General features: G+C 33.6%; 2 protein-coding genes across 4 annotated transcripts in view; both read right to left on the bottom strand.

Annotated features, from left to right (window-relative positions):
• Positions 1-21,966, bottom strand: part of LOC106621310 (uro-adherence factor A) — a 135,085-nt gene that overhangs the window by 8,324 nt on the left and 104,795 nt on the right. For 2 of the 3 annotated variants that reach the window (XM_036363233.2, XM_036363234.2), the window contains one exon: positions 7,965-8,017. In XM_036363233.2, coding sequence (XP_036219126.2) covers positions 7,965-8,017 — 53 coding nt within the window. Of the gene's footprint in view, positions 1-7,964; positions 8,018-18,068; positions 18,407-21,966 lie in introns of those variants that run through there. The other variant, XM_036363235.2, reaches the window with a different exon arrangement.
• Positions 577-1,563, bottom strand: LOC106621317 (glutathione S-transferase D1). The gene is made up of 2 exons (XM_014240118.3): positions 1,482-1,563; positions 577-1,405 (listed from the first exon to the last, which is right to left on the bottom strand). Exon 2 carries the CDS (start codon positions 1,398-1,400, stop codon positions 774-776), a length of 627 nt encoding a protein of 208 aa, XP_014095593.2. The 5' UTR covers positions 1,401-1,405; positions 1,482-1,563; the 3' UTR covers positions 577-773.

Here is a 21,966-nt window from a genome sequence, read left to right as displayed (position 1 = left end):
CAATATTTGTTGGATTCGGCTCACTTGAAAACACCTATACAGTCCACTATTCATCACCTCTCATGATGTCATACAATGTTTTAAAACACCGCTATTGTATTTTTTTAATATTTCTCGTGACCAATCGACACGAGCTTGTTTTTTGGAGTAATTTACCAATTGTGGCGCATCGTGAACAAATATTTTTAGAGTCAAATATTCCTGCAATATTGAATGTATGCTGGTCCCACTAATGTCTGTAGTTGTTTCAATCTCACGATAGGTCTCATGCAATGCATATTGCAATATCAGTTTGCGCACGGCATCAATAGTCTCCTAAACTACAAATGATTTTGGACGACCTTAACGATATTCGTCGATAAACACTGGTCCTTGATCCTGCTTCATCGCCAAAAATTTAAATATAAAAGACAACCTTCGTACAAGTCCACATACCTCTAGAAATTAGTATGACACTGAAACAAAGATTGAGGTAGGTTTCCCTACACCCATCCTTTTCGTTTTTTAACAATATGATAATATAATATAATATTGTACTTATGAACTTATATTCACTAAATTAAATTACCAACGCACTACAATATTATTCTGCTGTACTTAAAAGGATAGCAATATATTCTTTATATAAAATGAACTGATAAGCTACAGAATGATAGTGATTATAATAATTACTGTAACATGTATGTATATGCACTTATTTTTATTATTGAACTTAAAACGTTCCATATTTCTCACGAGTTCCACAGTTCATGAGTGAATCGCTGAAACAACAATTACCAATATGCCTTAATTAAATCACAACCTTTCTGATTTTCATCTGCGCCGGGTAGTGTTTTGCTGAGGTGTTCAAGCCATCTGGCAATGTTTGGGTATTTGTTCAAACCAATACTTGCAACGCATGTCGCAATTGTCGAGACAGTGGCATACAAAGTGAAATCGGCAATCGACAAACTACCGTTAGCGGCGTACGTTTGCCCGTCCAAGAATGTGTTCAAAAACTCGAATTGACCCTCAAGTTTGCTCAAGCGCTCTAGCACTGGCATCTGTTTATCTCTAGCGATGGGATAATAGTAATCGGCAAAGAACGCATACAAGCTGAGATCGAAGAATAGACGCTGATTGACAACAGCTCTCTTTTTGGGGCATTTTGGGTACAGCGAATCGTCTTTGCCATATTTTTCGGCCAAGTAGATGAGTATGACGCGTGATTCCCAAACCGAGTAGCCATTGTCCACCAACGTGGGAATGGTATGTTGCGGATTTAACTGCAGGAATTCGGGTGTCAAGTGTTCATTATTCTTCAAGCTTAACAACTTGCGATTCAATTCAAGACCCAATGCTTTGGCAAGCATTAGAATAGAGCGGCAGGGCGCAGATTCGAGGAGGTAATAGAAATCCATGACGACTAAAATTTTGCAAAAATATTTAGATATACTATTATGTGCATATATTTATTATATTTATAGATTTGCTTTCTTTACCTTTGCTTAAATTAAGGTGCCTACACTCTGAAGAATTATACACAACTGAGAATCTGTCGTAAAAAGTGTGCTATTTAAAGGTTTCACTACTTTTATATCATATGAAAAATTATAGAGCGAGTATAAATTTATACATTATGTATATATATATATACATATATATATACATATGCTTTTCCAAGTGGGCGGATAGTTGTGTTCTTCCAATAAAGAAAATGTAGCCGGCATTCGAGAAACTTGAATAATAAAAACATTGTATACCCTGAACAGTGTATATTAAGTTTGTCACGAAGTTTGTAACGCCCATAGGGATATGTCGGAGACCCTTAAAATATATATATATATATAAATGATCAGCATGACGAGCTGAGTCGATTTAGTTATGCCCGTTTGTCTGTATATACGCGAACTAGTCCCTCCTTTTCTCACCAAGTAGCTGCTCATTTGTCGGAACGGCCGATATCGGACAACTATAGCATTTAGCTGCCATACAAATTGAATGATCGGAATAAAGTTCTTGTATGGAAAACTTCTTCATAAGATGTGATATCTTCACCAAATTTGGCATGTTTTGTAGTTTGGTAGGCATTTTGGAACTCAAAGATTTTCGAACGGACACGCTTTCTCTCCAACACGGTTTCTAATACGTTTGTTCGCTGGGTTACCCCGCTGGTTCGTTTGGTTGACATTTCAGTTGTTTGTTGATTGGCACGTGTTTTGATCAACAGCCGGCAAAATCCATCTTTGTACATGTATGTATGTATGTGTGTGTGTTGTAATTTTAATAAACCTAGTTATAAGGTTATAGAATTCGCGATAAGCGCGCGTCAATTCCAAAGTGATGTTATTGTATTGTGTATCGTCTTAAACCAAACCGAGTGTCATTACAAATTCTTAGATAAATTATAGTATACAGTAGTGCGCGGTAGCCCATTGCCCGCGGGTACTCTCGGAGCGAGCTCTGAATATACGTGTGTTTCACACATATTTGCAACCGTTACGTAGGTTGCCTTTTATATTTTGGAATTTGGCTACCCTAGTGTTGCAATTTGGCTACGCTTTATCGTAAAGTTTGATATTTTTGATGTTAGATATACATATTTACTCAGAACGTTTTGCCATACGGGCACTACTTGTGTCATTTACAGTCACTTCAAATATTCACCTCGGTTAAAAAATAGAATTAAATCGCAAATATTTTCGCGCGTTTATTTTTTAAAACTTTGGACGTGTATTTACTGAACAACAGTGCTCCGATTAAGTTAATTAAATTTTTGGCTATGAAGCTCCATCGAAGAATTTCGTTAAGGTCGTCCAAAATGTTTTGTAGTTCTGGAAACTATTGATGCTGTGCGCAAACTGATATTGCAAGACCGTCATTTGACCTACCGTGAAATTGAGAATACTATAGGCATTAGCGGGACCAGCATACATTCAATATTGAATGAATATTTGACTGTAAAAAAATTGGATCACGTTGGATCTCACACAATTTGTTAGTCGCTCGAAAAAAGCCTCGTGTCGATTGGTCGAGAGAAATGGTGAGATAAAATACGATAGCGGTGCTTTGAAAAACGTCTATGACATCGTGAGAGGTGATGAGTATGAGTTCAAAAGTAAAGAGCAATCGATTGACTGGATGGGTGTTTTAAGATGTGCCGCATCGAACAAAAGTTGTTCGCGCACGAAGCACTTCCAAGCAAATGGTTGCCTGTTGTTTTTTTGTTAAGTCTGGACATGTCGTAACCATACCACTAGAACAACACAGATCAGTAAATTCTGAATGGTACATTTGTTGTGTTCTTCCAATGAAGAAAATAAGGAAAAGCAACCGCTAAAGACGGATCACTCTCTACCACGACAATAGGAGTTCTCACACATCGATTTGATGAGTCATCCACCGTGTAGTCCTGACTTAGCACCAAACGACTACTTTTTATTCCCAAAATAAACTAAGAGATCAGTCTTTATTCGACACCGGAAGGACCAGTTGATGTGTTCAGAACGCATGTTTTGGAGATACCTCAACCATAGTGGCAAAAGTGCTTCGAAAATTGGTTCAAACGCATGCAAAATTGTATGGATCTTAATGGAGGATATTTTGAAAAACCATAAAGCGATTTTCGACAATTGGTATTTGTTTTTGTTCTCAAATATCCAAATATAAAGGGTAACTCTCATATGTTCAACCGTTATTATACCGTACCGTTGTACAATATATATACATTAGGATGGGTAAAAAAATCGAATATTTTTTTCGCTTAGTACTCTGAAAAGTAAGTTTTAGACTTCTCCAAGAAAGTCTACCCAAGTTTAGCTCTTAATTGTAGCAGTACAGTAGTTTACAGTTTTCTATTATTTTCTAATTATTATATGAAAAATTTCAAATCTCGCTTCCAGCTACTTGAAAAAATAGTATCTCAATTCATTAATTTTGTAAGAAAGTGAATGCTCTACAAAAAGGTCTCACCCGATTTTATATTTACCAAGTAAGGAAGTTCTAAATTCGGGTGTAACCGAACATTTTATACTCTCGCAACTTGCATGGATCAAAGCCCGGGAAATTACTTCAGGTGTTGGCAAAATTTTATATTGAAGGAAGTATTGATTCGATTCAACCCATTTTTGACACAAAGACATACTACAATATTATCGAGAGTTTCATTTTTTTATTTTATTATATGAATTGGAAAATGGAAATGGAAAACTTTTTTATTTGACGAGATATCTTCACGAAATTAGGCACGAGTTATTATATAAGGCATACAAATTGAACGATCAGAATTGAGTTCTTGTAAAGAGCCTTTGTATTTGTAAAGAGTATTATAAGTAGCTTCGGTGCAACCGAAGTTAACGTGTTTTCTTGTTTTTAAGTAAGATTTTCAAGACTATTTATTTCTTTAATTTTAATGCATTATTTGCAACGCTCATTGCCATGCTGTTTTTCAGAAACGCTCAAATTATTATATAATAATTTTTTATCGAAAAAAAAGAAATTTGAGAAATTTTGCTCAATTTACTCCAGAATTTCAATTTTGAACTTTATTTAAGTTTTGAAAGATAAGCACAGCAAATGTGGTTGAAAGTTTTACGCAACAAAACGCCCATTAAATTGACGAAATTATATGTTTCTAAGCCTAAGGCAATAGTGTATGCCACACTTACTTGCACAAACATGTATGTATGTATGTACATATGTACAAAAGTATTTACTTGGCATACGCCGTTGGTAATAAAGCACACAAAACAGTAGTAAACTGCATAGAACCCAAGAGATGGAGCTGATAATTTAGTTTGTAGGCATAAGTTTACACTTTAGCAAATATAAATCTTCATATGTATATACGTGTGTATGTGCATATGTGTGACTAAATCCAACTGTAATAAATGCTACTGTGCCACTATTTGGGCGGCTCAACAATTTAAAATTGCCCTAAAGAGGTTAGATAGAGCAGTAAAATCACATGAAAATGCCTGCATGTTTGTATGTGTGTTCGTACTTGTATGTATTTATAAATACATATTTGCACAAATAGGCACATTGCTGCTTTTTACAGGGTAACTAGCAGTGCAATTTCCGAATTTTGCGGTCCCAAATGTGGGTGCTCATATGGGCACATACACACACTTAGATGTTCATATACGCGCGTATGCACATACATTTATACTCCGATTACTTACATGAGGAAAAGCACCGTAAATAACCGCACCATAAGCACTTATATGATGAATTTTCTCATGTAATTACGTTGTAGTTATAAGTTTCGGGATCGAGTATGTGTGTACCATATGTGTGTAGATATTGTAGGTTATACCCATTTTTGGACAACCCTAAAGGGTACTTTGCGCTGTTGTTAAGTGTTGAATTTGCTTAAATAGCAGGTCAAATGCAGTCCTGAGGGCGGAAGCCACTACGAACTTTTTATTTCGTGGCACCAACAGTATTTCGTAGAATATTCGATGCGAGCGGATGAGGCATAGGTCAGTTGGGTAATTTGGTAATTGCGAAAATTGTATTCGACACATAAACAATTCACATACACAAGTATCATTAATATATATATTATGTACGATTTGGTGAAATTTTTGATTATAATTCGTTGGCGAAAAGTTTGAATTGGTAATACCTGCATATGCTTGGTGAGTTTGAAGCTTGGAGTTTTGAAGTTTTATAGCTTTTGCAGTTTTTCGCAGTAAATATGCTGAGATTCCAATAAAATTAAGCGTAATTGCATTGAAAATCCATTGGAGCTATAATTGAGATTTGTTGGTAATACCGTTAAATAACTGCCAGCAGGACAATTCGAACTATGAAGACGATTTTCTTGATTAGAAATGGGAGGGAAATTGTGGTTCAGTTATTCACATTCTACATTTATTGGAAGGTAAAAAAGCTATATGCGAGTCTAATTATAGATCGGACATACTATAGCTCGCTAAAGCTGAATGTGATGCATGCTTAGTCTCGAATAATAACATAGTTTTATGCTTCTAAATATTTCGCTAAATTTCATTTTTTATTTGCTCTGGAAAACTGTAAAATTCTTGACTACTACTACTAGTTCGAACTATAAAAAAATTCTTACGTCATCTTAATGATAACTGAAGCACATGAACCATAGCTGTTAATGATGCTAAGCACCGCAATAGTTCTACTTACAGAGGGTGATATTATAAAAATTAAATTTCAGTGTTTTCCCAATTTTCTACTTAATTCTATAAGTATATCCCATTAGAGGCACTTGATTTCTTTTCTTGAAATAATATATGCAAATTTGTAATAATAATAAGTTAAACGTTAATACCAGTATCAACATTAAAAAATTCCCAGTGTTGAACATTGCTTTAAAATACTAGCTACGAGCTTTCCCGATCATATTATATGGTACAGAGCTATAAGCAACAAAAATTCTGATCGATGTACCTAATGTACATTTTCCATTAAAAAAAAACTGGATAGAAATAGTTCCAAATAAAAAAAAAAAAATTATTTGTGTATAAAAATGTACCTTATGAATACTCGAAAAATTAATCATATATCGCATTGGAAAGCTGAGAAAAAATCGTAAAAAATAGGTCGGCTAGTTGTTTTTATAATGAAATACCTTTCTTCGTATGCGCAAATGTTGAAAGGTACTTTTTTTAAAAGTTCAAATTTTGAAAATTCATAACTTTAAAATTTTTCATATTGAGTCGAAATGAAAAAATACTTGTCCAATATTTTGCCTCAAAGAAAACAAAAAAATATGTTTCGCACGAAAAAAATGTTTGAATGTAAATTTTCGATGGAATGATCCATATACAAACTTCGTGGCAAACTTTGCAGCCTTGCAGCGAAATGTACATCGTTTAAAAAAACTATTTATATAACTACTTAGTAATGCCATAAGTTATGTTACAAGTTCAGGCCATTGTAAAAATGAAACTATAAAACTCTTTTTGATAACATTTTGGTTTCCCACAAGCCCTCAAAGGATTCTGCCATTTATCAATTGTAGCACGCACAGTTTCTAGTGGTATTGACAACGTCGCTCGAACCAAAGATTTTTGAGACTCTCGAAATTCTTGTGGGGTATTCGACAGGCCATGTTCTCCAATTGTGACCACAAACTGTAGACCAATGGATTCAAATCTGGACTTTCAAACGGCTAATCATCTGCAGCTATGAAGCCGGGAATATTGATTTTAAGCCACTGCTGGATTGGTTTTGCTTTTGCCTTGTGAACTGGAGCAAAATCTTTCCTAGAAGATCCAATGCTCCTCTTCAAAGAGAGTAGTGCTTAACTGCTTTACCACGTTATCCAGCTGCTGTAATGGCGTTATACCTCTTCACTTCTATGAAAAAATGCGTTAAAGCTGGTACACTTTTGTAACACATTTAAGCCTTGTTATAACATTTTTTGCATCTTTGGAAGTTTTTGCATAGATTTTGTCGTTTTGTTTATTAAAAACTTTCTCATACAGTAAAAAAAATATTCATCTGTAAAATGTATATTGCCACTGAAGAAGCCCTCTACATCTGATGAGCTTTATTTGCTTTAAGCGCGTTGTAAGAAGATGTCCATTTGACCGACGATAGGCTTTCAGGTGAAGATCATCTCGAATAAATCTTGATTGATCTAGTCAATATATTCATTTCTCTTGACATAGTTTTCTGTTTTTTTATGGTAATTTCTGCGAATACCTTCGTGAACAGTTTTTCTTTTAAATTGTAAACTTTGTAACAGAATTTATGGCAAGACTAAGTACATACATATATGCCTACCATTACAATCTAAGTTGTTCTTATGATTGTCTCAAGCATATTTTTTTATTTCTAGAATATATGTAAGTAATAAAGAAATAAGATAATTAAATATAATTCTTTTGAATCTTGCACTTTTCAAATATTTATTGTATGTTCATATAGTATATAAAAAAGAGACTTATGCTATCAAATTATACAACATTTCTATTTATATTTATTAAGCAATAAAAACTTACTTATCCAATTGCTCTCGCAACTCTTTCTCGAACGTTGGCGACACACAATGACTCTGTAATGAGTAAGTAAAAATAAAAATGATTTGAGTTTAAAATGTGATTATTAGAGATTTAGAATTGTAATCACAAAGTATTGGAAATAATCATAAAATGCGACACCGCGATTGGTAAGCAATAAAAAGCTGATGATATGCAATGTAAAGACTGTAATTATTTACAGTTTTACACGAGCATAAGATGTACATACATTCACACAGACGAGCACAGACGAAAGACATTTACATAACTTTAAGTGCGCATATCAATTCAAAATTACATTAAAAAATGTAAACACATATCTATGCTAGCTTGACTGTGGTCAAAAATGTCAATTTGATTGACATTTACGAGCGCTAAAAAACAAGTATAAAATTTAAAATGAAAATTCTAAAACACTTAACGGCAGAGGACAGTGCTTTGAAATCAAATTTATGACTCGGAAAAACCTTTTAAGATTGAATGTTTTGAATTTTGTGATAGTTCCGTGTCATGACAATTGTGACAAGCACTTGGTTGGTCATAAATGTTTTTGGACAAAAATTTCAACTGCATTTAAAGGTATATAAATAGTTGCATTGTCTGCATTTGTGCAACTCTTTATGTAAAGATTTTTATTTGATTTTTTTTTTAAATTAATGAACATAATGAAATTCACAAAATCTATAGAAATGAACGACTTAATCTCCAAAAGACACAACGTTCTCGCTCCAATGAAATTTTGCGCCAATGAATAGGTAATTGTTGAGACCGAAGCCTATTTTCAAACAAATACAAGCAGAAAGAATGAAGAATGGTATCAAAAAGTTGAAGGATTCAATAAGGATAATAAAATCGAATTATTTTGCTAAAAACTTATTTTTCATTTAAGCAATACCAACTTTTCAACACATCTCTTAATAAAAATAAGAAAATACGTTAACTTCGGCTGCACCGAAGCTATACTACCCTTCACAGTGGCATTTTTTATAGCATAAAAGGGTATATATTTCTTGATTTATATTTATCTTGATTTTGATCAGTTAGTTTGTAGTTTGCAGCTATATGCTATAGTGGTCTAATCTGAACAATATGTTCTCAGAACAATAAGACCAAGGAAATGTAAGAATAGTGACATCATTTTTGGATTCAGAAGTTTATTTTCTATTATCTATTATTAGGCGTTTTAATAAATTTATAAAATATATATTTGCAGAAACAAAAATTTCTGCATGCTGACTAAGGCAGTTGTAGTTTTATCGCACAGTTTTAAAATTCTTACGGAAGAGATTAAATTGCGAATTAAACGGTTGGGATTTTTTTCTTCTTTGTTTCATTTTTAGTAAAGATTCTGAACAACAACTTTAATAAATATGTACAATACAATACAATAATACATATAGGTTTAATGTATATTATTACTTTTTATGTATATAGCATATATTTATGCTGATATTTATTATCGATTGCCATGACGTGGCCTGTGAAAAAATTCCCATCAACACTTCGTTCCCCTGAATTCGCAAATAATGGAAAGGCAACATTCACACGCAAATAAAATAAATATGTATGGCAAATAAATAATTGCACATTCATCGACATAACAAATATGGTGATAAACATTTATAAAGCTATACAAATTTAAGTAAAATTAAATAAATACTACAAAAATTCAAAATTTATTTAAGCTCAATGTGGGAGGCATAGACAATTTATTAATGCAAAATTTTAAGTTAACTACTCTTTGATTACTGCGAATAGTATTACACTGTTCAATGAAAATATATTCTATATTCTTTACCATTTTGGAATATTTTGAAGGAACATAACTGCCAACCATCAGCAAACTTTCGGTTAAATCACTGGTAAATTATCTAAGAGCTCTACCAGATATTTGACAAATTTCACCGAAACTCTTGTGTACGTTCATTCCTTTCTACTCATAAGGTTTCAGAGTTATACAGTTTGAATGTGTTAGTTTGGTCTGATATTATTCTGTCTGTCTGTTCATAACTGGAAAGAGCCGTAGAGCTTTCTAATTGCCATTTGCGATTGATAGTCCGGTATTTGGGCCGTAAACAGTATGGTATTTGGTCCATCTTACATCTCACCTTTTTTAGTGAATATATTTAGGATCAAACGAAAGTACATATATCGCTCATATTTCAGTGTCCAAATTTTCGAATCACAACAGACCGAACTGTAAGGTTTTCCTAAAATACATGGCTGGTAATTAATATTATATTTTGAAAAACTCTACACTCTCCAATGTAGCTAAATATGTTCTTATTCAGACTTCGTGCCTAATTAAGATGCAGCAAAGTAGTTTTTTGTACGGTTGAGGGTAACATTGTCAAGGAGTGTAAAACAAACGAACAAATATTTGTGTATATTTTAAGATACCAAATTTCGAGACACATTTTCGAGATATATTTTAGTCCTGCATTACCATTAAGCACTCTCGCTCAAAAGACTGCTGTGTGAATTTTCTTTCTATACACTCGTGTTAAAGAATCTTCCTCATTTTCATGACCATCAATTCGTGGAACAAGAATAGAAGATAGTAATAGATAATAGAATACAGAAGATTATAGATTTAGCTAACGAGAGAAATTGATGTTTTAGTCACTATTATTATGCCCTCAACAAGGTTTGTACACAAAGTTTGTAACATCTAGAAGGAAACGTCGGATACCCCATAAAATATATATGTATAAATATATATATAAATGATCAGCCTGACGAACTGAGTCGGTTTAGCCATCTCCGTCTGTCTATATATACTAGTCGCTCAGTTTTTGAAATATCGCACTGAAATTTTGTACTCGTCCTTTTTCCCCAAAATGATGTTCATTTGTCGGAACCGCCGATATCGAAAAACTATAGCATATAGCTGTCATACAAACTGACCGAACAAGTCCTTGTATGGAAAACCATTTTACTTCACGAAATTTGACATAGCTTATTCTCTGAACAAATTGTTCAGATCGGACCACTACAGCATATACATATGTAGCTGCCATACAAACTAACTGATACAAATAAAGTTCATGAGTGAAAACTTTTTTATTTTAACTTGCAACCGAAGTTAAAAGTTTTTCCTTATTTTAATATTTTTAAGGTTACTGAAGCCTATGATTCGACAAATCTACAAAGATCTATAAGAGTATAGCATCGTTAGTGGATAGCACACCATCGCCTTCTTTGAAGGCATGGCCGTTAGCGTAGCCATTCTTATATCCATTGGTGAAGTGATGATTGGATCTACAAAGATCTCATGACCAATTTAATTGATATTAGGAAAGCATTTGCTTCTGCTGAAGCTTTTATTGACTTTCCTAAACAAATTTTATGGCGATCCGGGATTAAAGGTTCTAAACTCTTTGAAATGCCAAGAAAATAATGCATTAATGTATTAAATTCATACCTATAATCGTTAAATTTATAGCAAATAGTTCTAACTTGCAAAATTTCTATGAGCACACCAAAAGTTCTGCTATGAAATTAATATGAAGCAAATGATTGGGAAACACTGACTTCCTTCTGATATATCTGTATTTATATGTATATACTTGTATGTAGAGACTTACATACATATACATATGTAAATTTATAAATAGCACTCATATTGATGTGTATAAGTTGTCAAGCGGTTGAGTGAATGCGTAATGCCATTAATATGTATTTATGCGTGTAGTAAGTGAGTAAGAGTGCTTAATCAAGCGGAAGTCAGATATTAAAATAAAAGAAAATGCTACTGTAGACGCATATGATTACAGATACCACACACACACGAACAAACTGCTGACCAGCGACGTTTAACAAAATAGAATAATGTATGTACATATGTAAGTGTGTAAGCATGTATGTAAATATAAAATAAGCAATAAGCCAATATCACAAGTGGCAGCCAGCAAAGGAAAGTCATCAAAAATCATTGTCGTTAAATTCTTGCACGACACTCTAGACTAGCTGCCGTCAAGTGCCAATTGTCAAGCGCTTCTCTGCTAAGCGTTTTTCTTGCATTATTTTAGCACTTTGTTGTTCTTAAGGTGGAAGTTGCTGTATTTACACACACATATACACATAAATCTTTGTTTTTGCTGTTGCTGGGCTGATAATCTCTTGTTGGTCGTGTGATTGGCGCCAGGTCTCAGCGGTTGGGGTAGCAATGGTGGCGCCGCACTTTCGGTGTGGGTGCAGCCGCCACAGCAATGGGATTAGACACAAGACAGTAGCTAAGCAAATGACATGTTCGTTTGACATGACATGACAGGCGAGTTGGCAAGCCAGAATGCTGGAGGTCGTCCCAGCGATTTTGTGGCATTTTGTTCTTTAGCGTTTGTGTTCTTACTTCTTCAGCCTAATCTCGCTATGAAGTTGTTGTAGTGATATTTATTTTCTAAATGGTATCTTGGGTGCAGTTTTTGAGATTTGCTTGGCTATAATCACCGAAAAACAAGCTTATAAATATGCGTATTATATAGAGAGCCATAAGGGTATACCGCATGCATGCTGGGGCACGGGGCTGCACTTTATGTGGAAAATTTATTTGAGATTTGAGAAAAATTATACATTTAATTAAGATTAACTACGATTTTTTTTTTTTTTTGGTTTTTCTAGTATTTCTATTTGAAATAACAGGCCCTTAAAAATTTATCAGTATCCTCAGAGCATACTTATATAAATGCAACCTTAGCCACATTTTCAATATCGATATAAAAAAATCAAATATATAGGGGTACTCTAGTCTAGAAATAATAAAAAATCGACTTTTTTTATATATTTTCAAAGCTTAACTATTCAAGAATATGTCTACAAGAACATTTTTCAAAATTCAAATTGTTTTCAGAGATATAGGTATTTTGTTGACCCGGCATTCAAACTGGTTCGGCCGGAACTGAAACTTTAAACGCGTTTTTCTCTAAACGATACTGTCTTTTTTAAAACGATACCTACGATTTATCTAGTTCGATGGGACTGATTTAGGTTTTCTTTATAGACTTGTCTATGTCTGAAACTATTCATATTCCCAAATTTACATTTTTACTCTTTTTAAAATATTCGAAACAATCAAAAAAGTGGTACAAAAATTGTTTTTTTTAAGGCAGTCGCCATTTCGTGAAATTGTTTTCCAACCTTTCCCTCTTTCCATAGAATCAGACATTGCGACAATATTCTAGAAGAATACATTTTTTTTTGGTTTCAGATTGCTAAGAGGGTGTTGAAACTGTGAATATGGTTACGTGCCAATTTATCAGCTGATAATTTTTGAAATTTTTAATTTTTTTGTTTTGATTTTTTTTTTCTGGAATTTTATAATGTTAATAAATAACTAATAATTAAATGTATGGTAAAAATATTAATTGCCTCTTTTTACGACAAAATTACCTGAAATACATGCATCTTTACTAGAAAACTCCCTTAAGGGATCATCTATCAATCAAAGGGCTACGCGAATTAGTACAAATCGGGTTTTGAGATATTCCGTATATAATTTTGTTGAAAAACTAATATGTGTACCTTTTCTAAGAGTTTTGCAGTTCAAGAGATTAGTAGAAGTATAAAAATTAGATATCAAACATCTCTTAAAGTTCGCAAAAAGCGTTGATGTTCTGTAAGACGAATCCTTCAGCTCGAATTAAACTGAACCTCGATCTGGCATTAAGGGCCAGTAAGTCTATGTATGGCATGACAACCGGCCAGCATTATCTAAACTAATTCTGCCGCTACAACAACAACAACAACATCTAAACTAACCTAACCCTAAAAGTGCTGGAGAGCATTATGCGGTTAAAATATTTTTATAAAAAAATCACCATGAGTGATGAGACCTATATTACTTTTTGATATTTATGTTACACTACTAGGATACTAAAATCTGTGTACCGGCTGGAAGTTATTCCATTACGTAATGATTACGGTGAAGGTGTTATCAGCACTAACACTAAAAAGACTGCTGGTGAAACGCATACCTGGATGGCAAGCGCCATAGAACTTGACTTAACAACTTTCCTCTTCTTCTTCTTAAATATATATAATAAATTCTAACGACTATATTTCAAGGTGGCTTAACCTATCTATTTGGGGATTTATCTTAGTTGCTGTTGTAGCGTAAAAAGTCAATTCAAAAAGCAATTTTAATAATTGTGCCCAGTTGACAGTTTTTAGCGTGATAAAAATCTGGGTCCGTTCCGGTTCCATAGATTCAACTATCATGGGGTAATTTATATGGTTCGATTCTATCGCTCCAGGCTTTTTTACGTTGGTATTCTTGAAATCGCGTATTTGTGAAATGCAGTGAAAAGATCGGGAGTCAACTTACGAAATCAAATAATGTCGACAAATTTGTGGCAAAAGCAACGGAAAGAGAGAAACGGATCGACCCGCATAAAGAGAACTTTAGGTAGCTTTATTATAAAGAACATATAAAATCCTCCCAATTGATACTTGTTTTGACGATTCCAGAATAAAAAACTCAAATATTTTCAGAAATTGCTAATATGTACATATAAGGCTTTCCAATACTATCACACGTTTAGGATTGGTGGATCTTCCCAATAGAAGTTAAACTAAAGGATGAGTGAGCATCTATAATCGGTTAAGGTTTATTAAGTTTAATAAACCTGTAGATTTTTCCAGTTTCAAATTAATAAAAAGGAAAGCTATGCGTAATACTCATCGTAACTCCGCGACAAACACAAACAACAAACTAAAGCCACCGCCCACCTAAGTTTTACAGGCGTAGGCAAGCACTTCATTTGAATATTTGAATTGCGAAGTTAAATGCAAAACATTTTGCAACAATTTATCATTAGAAATATACGCATAATTGAATAGCTTAAAAAATAGCTAGAAGCAATAAAAATTTATATACCCCAGTATCTGAACAACCCCAAAACGCAAAGCCACCACCAGCCAGTTACGCTTTCATCTAGTGAGTTAGCGCTGTGGACCCCACTGGGGGCGCAGTTGTCGAAAACAAATCAGCGAGATTTTGAGAAATTCCGCATTGTCATTCGTTCAAATAGGCACAGTTACCACGACGACTTGTCGGTTGCACGCTGTCATAATTAGCATAAATGAATCATATGAGCTATAAGCTGACGTATTCTATGTCGAAATCATAACCGATAACTGCGATGGTGGCAAAACATGAGTATTCACTTTACTGCGGGGGAGAGGAGTAGAGTTAAAGATAAATTAAAATAAATTACAAGTGTCAGTTGAGCATATCCTGTGGACCGGACAGCCAGTCCGTCAGGCGTCTGTGCCGAAAGTTTCTTTAAGCACGTGTGTTGAAGTGCAGGGAATGTGTGTCGTTTGAACGAGACTGAGAGAGAGAGAGAGTGAGAAACAGTGTGTGTGCATCTGCATAAATATCAATTTGATGAGTATTCAAATGGACTTCATAGTAGACGCACAAGCACTTGTGTAATATAAAGCAACAGGGGATGTCATTTGTCGATGCCCCTTGTGATATTGTTTATGTTGTTGGCGTAGTAATACAATAACAAAAAACATTTTTTTGGGAGTTTGTAGAAATTTGAATGCCACACGCAAGGGTTGTTGGCAATTTTCAAACAGTTGCACGAATTAACAAAACAAATCCTGGCAACATGTTGCATTGGTGCGAACATAATGCCATGTTTTGACAAAGCCCCGAGCATACCACACAGCTCAGGCGCAAGCTAGAAGACACATGGGCGGGTGGTAAGCATTGGATATTACATAAACCCGCTAGAGCGCCAACTTGGCTTCGCTGACTTTGGCCAACAACAAGACAAGGCGGAAAGCAAACGAAGCCGGGGGAAAGGAAACACGAGGCTGGAGGTGGCGGCAGTGGCTATATCCGCTTGCGTGTGGCATGTGCACGTGCGTCGGCGAATGCAATTGCAATGCGGGGCGGGGTGTATGCACAGTAAGACATTTTTTATATTTATTTGTTGTTCTTTTGGTGTGTGGGTGCCAAGGTGGTTGTTTGGCAGGTTGCTTGGTTCGTTGAATCTACCACAGCGGAAGCGCTTAAATTTTATACTTGTTGTTGCACATAGTCGCCGTTCAACTTCAGTAGATTCGGCTTAACTTGGGCTTTAGGTGGAAAATATGAGGTGGAGATTTTCCGAAAATATGAACATGCGTAATATTTAATTAACATTAAGCATTAGCATTAAAATCACTGGGTGGTGGTGAGTCTATGAATTGTAAAGCCGCAGATGAATTGCACGAAACATTTGTTGTTTTTTGTTTTTGTATTTTTGTTAAATATGCATGTGTAAGAGTGTCTACAAATGACTGACTGTTCGGGATTTATGAAAATGAATTATGAGTTCTGTACATTTATTGTGGCTGTGCTGACATTTATGCAGAGCGTTGGGGAGCAGTGGAGAGCCACAACTGTCAAAGCGTTGATTATTATTTAATTGTTTTATGCATGAGCTCGAATACGAAATATTTGCAAAATCATTTAAAGTGACCACAATTATGAATTAAACAAAAAATAAAAAATAAATTAATAAAAAAAAATAAAATAAATAAAAAATAAAATAAATAAAAAAAGGAACAACTTTAACTTCGGCTGCACCGAAGCTCTAACAAAATGTCCTGCACAGGTGTATTTCTTATAATATAAAGGGTTAAAAAAGTTCGCTATCTTGAATTTGAGCGATCAATTTGTATGACAGGTATATGCTATAGTGGTCCGATCTGAACAATTTGTTCGGATTTTATAGTATTGCTTCGATTAATAATCCAAGCTAAGTTTTGTGAAGATATTTTGTCAATTAAAAAAGTTTTCCATACAAGGACTTAAGTTCGGTCGGTCAGTTTGTATGACAGGTATATGCTATAGTTGTCTGATCTGAACAATTTCATTAGAGATTGTAGGAATACTCTGCATAATAATCTACGGACAACTTCGTGCAGATATCTTGTTAAACACAAAAGTTTTCCATACAAGGACTTGATTTTGAGCGGTCAGCTTGTATGACAGCTGTAGGCAATAGGGATCCGATCTAGACAATTTCTTCGAAAATTCACTGTTGAGTTGGAAAATAATCCATGCCAAATTTCGTAAAGACATCAGTTTATAAGGCAGCTAGATAAATATGTATATGCCATAGTGATCAGAGCAGAACAACTGATGATTGAATTAATATATCGTGAATATTTCGATAACGGTTGTTTGTAAAACCTAAAGCAAATCGAGATAGATTAATGGTTATAAATATCTAAGTAATCAGAAATCGACATCGGCTACGCCAACAAAATAACGTTAATTGAAAAACTATTAAGTGGGTGGGGCAGGCACTCTAAAATATTTAAAGTACACTGCTTTCTAATATCTATTGTCATAGATTAAAAATAAGTGAAATAGGAAAATATCCACGTCCAGCTCCCATACAAATATTACAGTTTATACATTATATCAAATTCCCTAAGATTCTTTATCTCAAAAAATAAAAAAAGAATTAAAATAAGAAGTTTTCTCAAAGTCTAGAACATTTTATCAAAAAATTATCGAATCGAGTTATAACTTTCAAGCTCATATAATGTAAATCGCAAAGCCCATTATTGATTTTATACCGAAAATGTGCATAGGTCAATCTGTAAATTTCTTAATGAATTTAAGTGCACATATTGTTCCCGTAATAGTATGGTATGTTACTAAAAATGGATAAATTCGAACAATAATACCCGTAATCCTCATATATGTACCTAATATAATGGCTTTCGAACTTCCGTTGTACCATATCATATATGGTATACATATCAGCCAGTATGTAACAACTAACTTATATTGGTTGTACGATAGTTTGATACTGAAAATGAGTGAAATCGGTCGATAAATTACTCAAGACTCCAACAGTAGTGAGTAAATTGCCAATTATGTGGGTTATTTTAATAAATATTTGGTGGAAAGTTCTCAGAATACTTTAGTTGAATTCGAAAAGTAAAATCGGTATAAACCTAATATACCCATAATAGTTCTACCATCGGGTTAACATTATACATGTCTATATATTTTTCAATATATTAACTGAACATCAAACTTCAATCCTTCAGTTCTACACACTACTATGAACTCACCACATTATTGCCGAAATTCGCGTATTTGGCGTGGAAACGTGGCATAACAAACATAACAGCTGTCAAATCGAAATTATCACCAACAAAAAAAATAATTTAATTTTCTTCTTAATTAATTAATTTTATAATAACTACATGAAATAACATTCACTTTTATTATTATTATTGCACTAAAACAACAAAAAAGATTTATATTTTCGTTTTGTACACGTGTTTTCCGTTTTACACCAGACTTCGTGCACGCACATAAATAAATAAATACACTGCAGCACAGCGCGAGGGCACAACTAAAAATTAAATAACGCAACAAAAAATCGAGAATCGAGCGTCGTAAATAATTAGTAACTAGTGCTAGTGCGCTTTGAAAAACTGCCGCTCGCAAACTGAAAAGCAGCGCTGAAACTAGCGAAAGCGTCTTGCAAAAGGTCGTCGGCATAGCAATCTACATAATCACTTACACATGCATACATATTCACAAAGGAAGAACAACCCTCGCTAAAACCGCGACATGTCGTGTAGCCGCCGGCCGGCATCTGTTCGTGACACTGAAATATTATTGTTGTTGCTTCCCTACTGTAGGGAGAGTGAGCGCATCGGTAAGTGTTGTTGTTTATTTTGATTTGTCGTGAAGTTAAAAGAGGTTACGGGGGTTAACGGGTTTACATACATAAGTGATGGCAGGGTAAAACTTTGTCTGCTGTCAAATATTGACATTTGCCTGGATGAGTTGCATTTTAATAAAAATAATTTTTCTAACTAAATTTTAAGGATTTCGGTAAAGTTATATATAAGAAGTTTAGAAATTCTCTTTAACTATAGTTATGAAAGTTATTAAATATTTCGGGATATCTGACAATTAGTTTGATTTTGCAATATGTCTCTGTTCTATATTCTCATGCCGCAAAGGTTAGTCAGTTTATACCACAAATATTGTCACTCAGATATTCCAAGAGAGGGGTTTATGGCAGAGTAAAACTTCGACGATTTTTTTTTTGAGTGATCATATTTTAAAATATAAAAGTACGATAATCTATATACATATTTAAGAAAATTATATATTTTATTTAATAGTGCCTAGTCTCAATTTTAGTTGAAAATTAAATTCCTTTCTATTTTCAAAACTGCGTGGGAAAGGCTAAGCATATTAGATGATAACTAGTTCCAAATTCAAAAGCTCCTTATCCAATATTGGAATTGCCTTATTAATTTAAGGCAGAATGTTCACCAAATGAGATGAGATCAAAATTTAACTGTACTGTGATGTATTGAATAATTTTTTTGATCCCAAATATATAATGTATATCGAGGTACATATATCTATGTGTATCCCAGCACTTATGATAATTTTATTGTATTGGAAGCTGTCAAAATTCAATTAGAATTTTCACACTTGCACAACAAATACACAGAGGAGGTATCAAATTTAAATGAGCTTATGTATTTGTTTTATTACGCGAACACATATTAAGATATACAGATATTTAAATTAGGGTGGTTTGAACAACAAATTATGGTAGTTTTTTTAAATGGTTATTCCCGCAGATCTACTTGCAAAATTCATCTATCTATCTAATTATCAGCAGATAGTCTTTATTGCTACCATTATGACCCACACATATTTATTCTAAGCCACTTTCTATTTTTAATGATTCCAGTAATTCAAAAATTTTCCTAAGCCTGCGCTTTCTGAAAAATTATAGAACTTTATATATTGATAGATGTCAAATCAACTGTTAAATATGACATTGCAAAAAAAGTACATCGGAACAACATTTTTGTGTTTTAATTGAAATAAAACTCTCAAAAAATGTTGTCAATAATCAATCTCCTATTTACAGTTTTAACTTCAAAAGTCCTTTGACCCTAATGCACATGTACTTCTACATACAAGTATGTCTCTTTATATTTGTATATGTATGTTGGTTTCTAAGTTGTTTTCATACGTAATCCACACCTTTGCAAATTTTTTCAGCTTAATTGTGTAAAATGATATTTTTTTATACATATGTGATTTTTTCAGTTTTAATAATCTTACAATGGTATTTTTTTTAACGTGTGATGAAACGGGAATCGGATTTCAAAACACGGCCAAGCATATTGTAGATTATTTGCCTTTTGTTTTGGGGACCATTATTTTATAAGCAACGTGACTTCTACCCGTGACGTTTTCTATTTTTGTTTCTTTGATTTTTTTTTGTAATTTTCGTTAGCATTTGGTAATAGTTGTTAGTAATTGTATCATTTCTAAAAAGCGAGAAGAATATACTTTTAATTTTTTTATATTAATTAAATTCATTTAATAGTTCTATTAGAGTGCTGACTAAGATTTTTATGAAATGAAAATATTCTGGACTAGATCCTTTGGGTTTTCAGGGGAATACTTAACGGTTAATGATTTCTTGTATTATCTTGAGAAGAGAGAAACGTCTAGGCGGAAATTAGTAAAAACCGAACGAAATTAGGAATGTGAATCACTGATTAAGACCAAGATACTTATTATTATTATCGTCTCCCAGCAAATCTGTTTATAATCTCGCGTCTGTGCTCAACATAGAGACGAAGAATGAATGAAGATACAGCTGAAGTTTTTATTGATGTGAAACGGTTTTGTATTGCCTCACTTCATTCTCTAAATTTCTAAAAGATCTGTGGAAATATCTCATACAAGGAAGGGCGAGAACAAAATAATTTATCTTTGTTCCCTACAAATTGGCTGATACTATGTAGTGTTTAAAATGCTATGAAGAACTAGAGTGCGATCCATGGCTCGATCAACATCAAGATAAATGTTTCGCGGTCACCCCTCAGTTTTCTTTAGAAAAGAAAGCTTATCATAAAACCTATTGTCTCTTCGGAGTCATTTCAAGAAGTTGAAAGTTCTTCCTTTTATTGTACAAGTTCACGGCAGATTTCTTAAATAAACAGAAAAGCTAGGTCGTGCCTAGAACTGAGAAATAAGCTTCACGAGTAGTTTTTCACAGAGTTTAAAATTAGTAATAAGATATTGGCTACACCAACTAGAAATTTTATATTTTAAATAATTTGCATTGAAAATATATTTTCGTCTATTACTAGTAGGTGTAAAATTAGTTATTGGATATTAAGAAACCTTCAGGACTCTAGGTTAATTTATAATCAGCAGGTGTGCTCTCCTTTAACCCTATTTGCACCGAAGTTCTACGCAGATGCCTTATTTTTAAAGACGCTATACTACGCGAAGTTGGTTATAGTCGTAAAAAAATATATATATCTCATATGAAAAAGCCTCTCTTATATATATCTAAGCCCTTTGAGATCGGCGTGTCATGCTATTGTATTCTTCCACAAATAGTATGTAGAGTATAATTTGAAGCTCTGAAAAGTGCGTAGATCTTGAGGGATGTTCGCTATTATTACGTATACATGACAGCACTGCATCTGAGAACCCTTTTCTCTCGACATTGCAACAATCAAAATCAATAATTTATCGCGTAGAGTGGGTGTTATGTAGTTTGTTGTCACGCGTATCACGAATTTTGCATTTAATTTTAACGCTCTTTAGCAATTTTATTAAACTAAGAGTATGGTGAACGGGAGGAAAAAAGTATAATGAAACGGACTGAATGTGAAATAACAACTACAAATATTAATGAAAGCTTGTTTTGAAATAAACTGAAAGGGGGAATTTAGCACAAGGGTAGTTTGCATTATTAGAGGGTTGTTTTGAAAATGACACCAGACGGTAATGTGATGAATCATAAGTGCAAATAAAACGCGAAAAAACGCACGCAAACTATGCCATGCGAATGAATTTTATAAAGTTTATGCTGAACTCCAAATGATGTGGTGTGTTAGAAACGGCTGTATTTCCAAAGTTATTAAGTTATTGTAGTTTTTATTAAATTTGAAGAGTTTGTTA

This window comes from Bactrocera oleae, chromosome 4, assembly GCF_042242935.1.
Source record: "Bactrocera oleae isolate idBacOlea1 chromosome 4, idBacOlea1, whole genome shotgun sequence".
NCBI classification, from domain to species: Eukaryota; Metazoa; Arthropoda; class Insecta; order Diptera; family Tephritidae; genus Bactrocera; species Bactrocera oleae.
The sequence above is the reverse complement of the archived record's forward strand: the minus strand, read 5'-3'. Positions and strand labels throughout refer to the sequence as shown.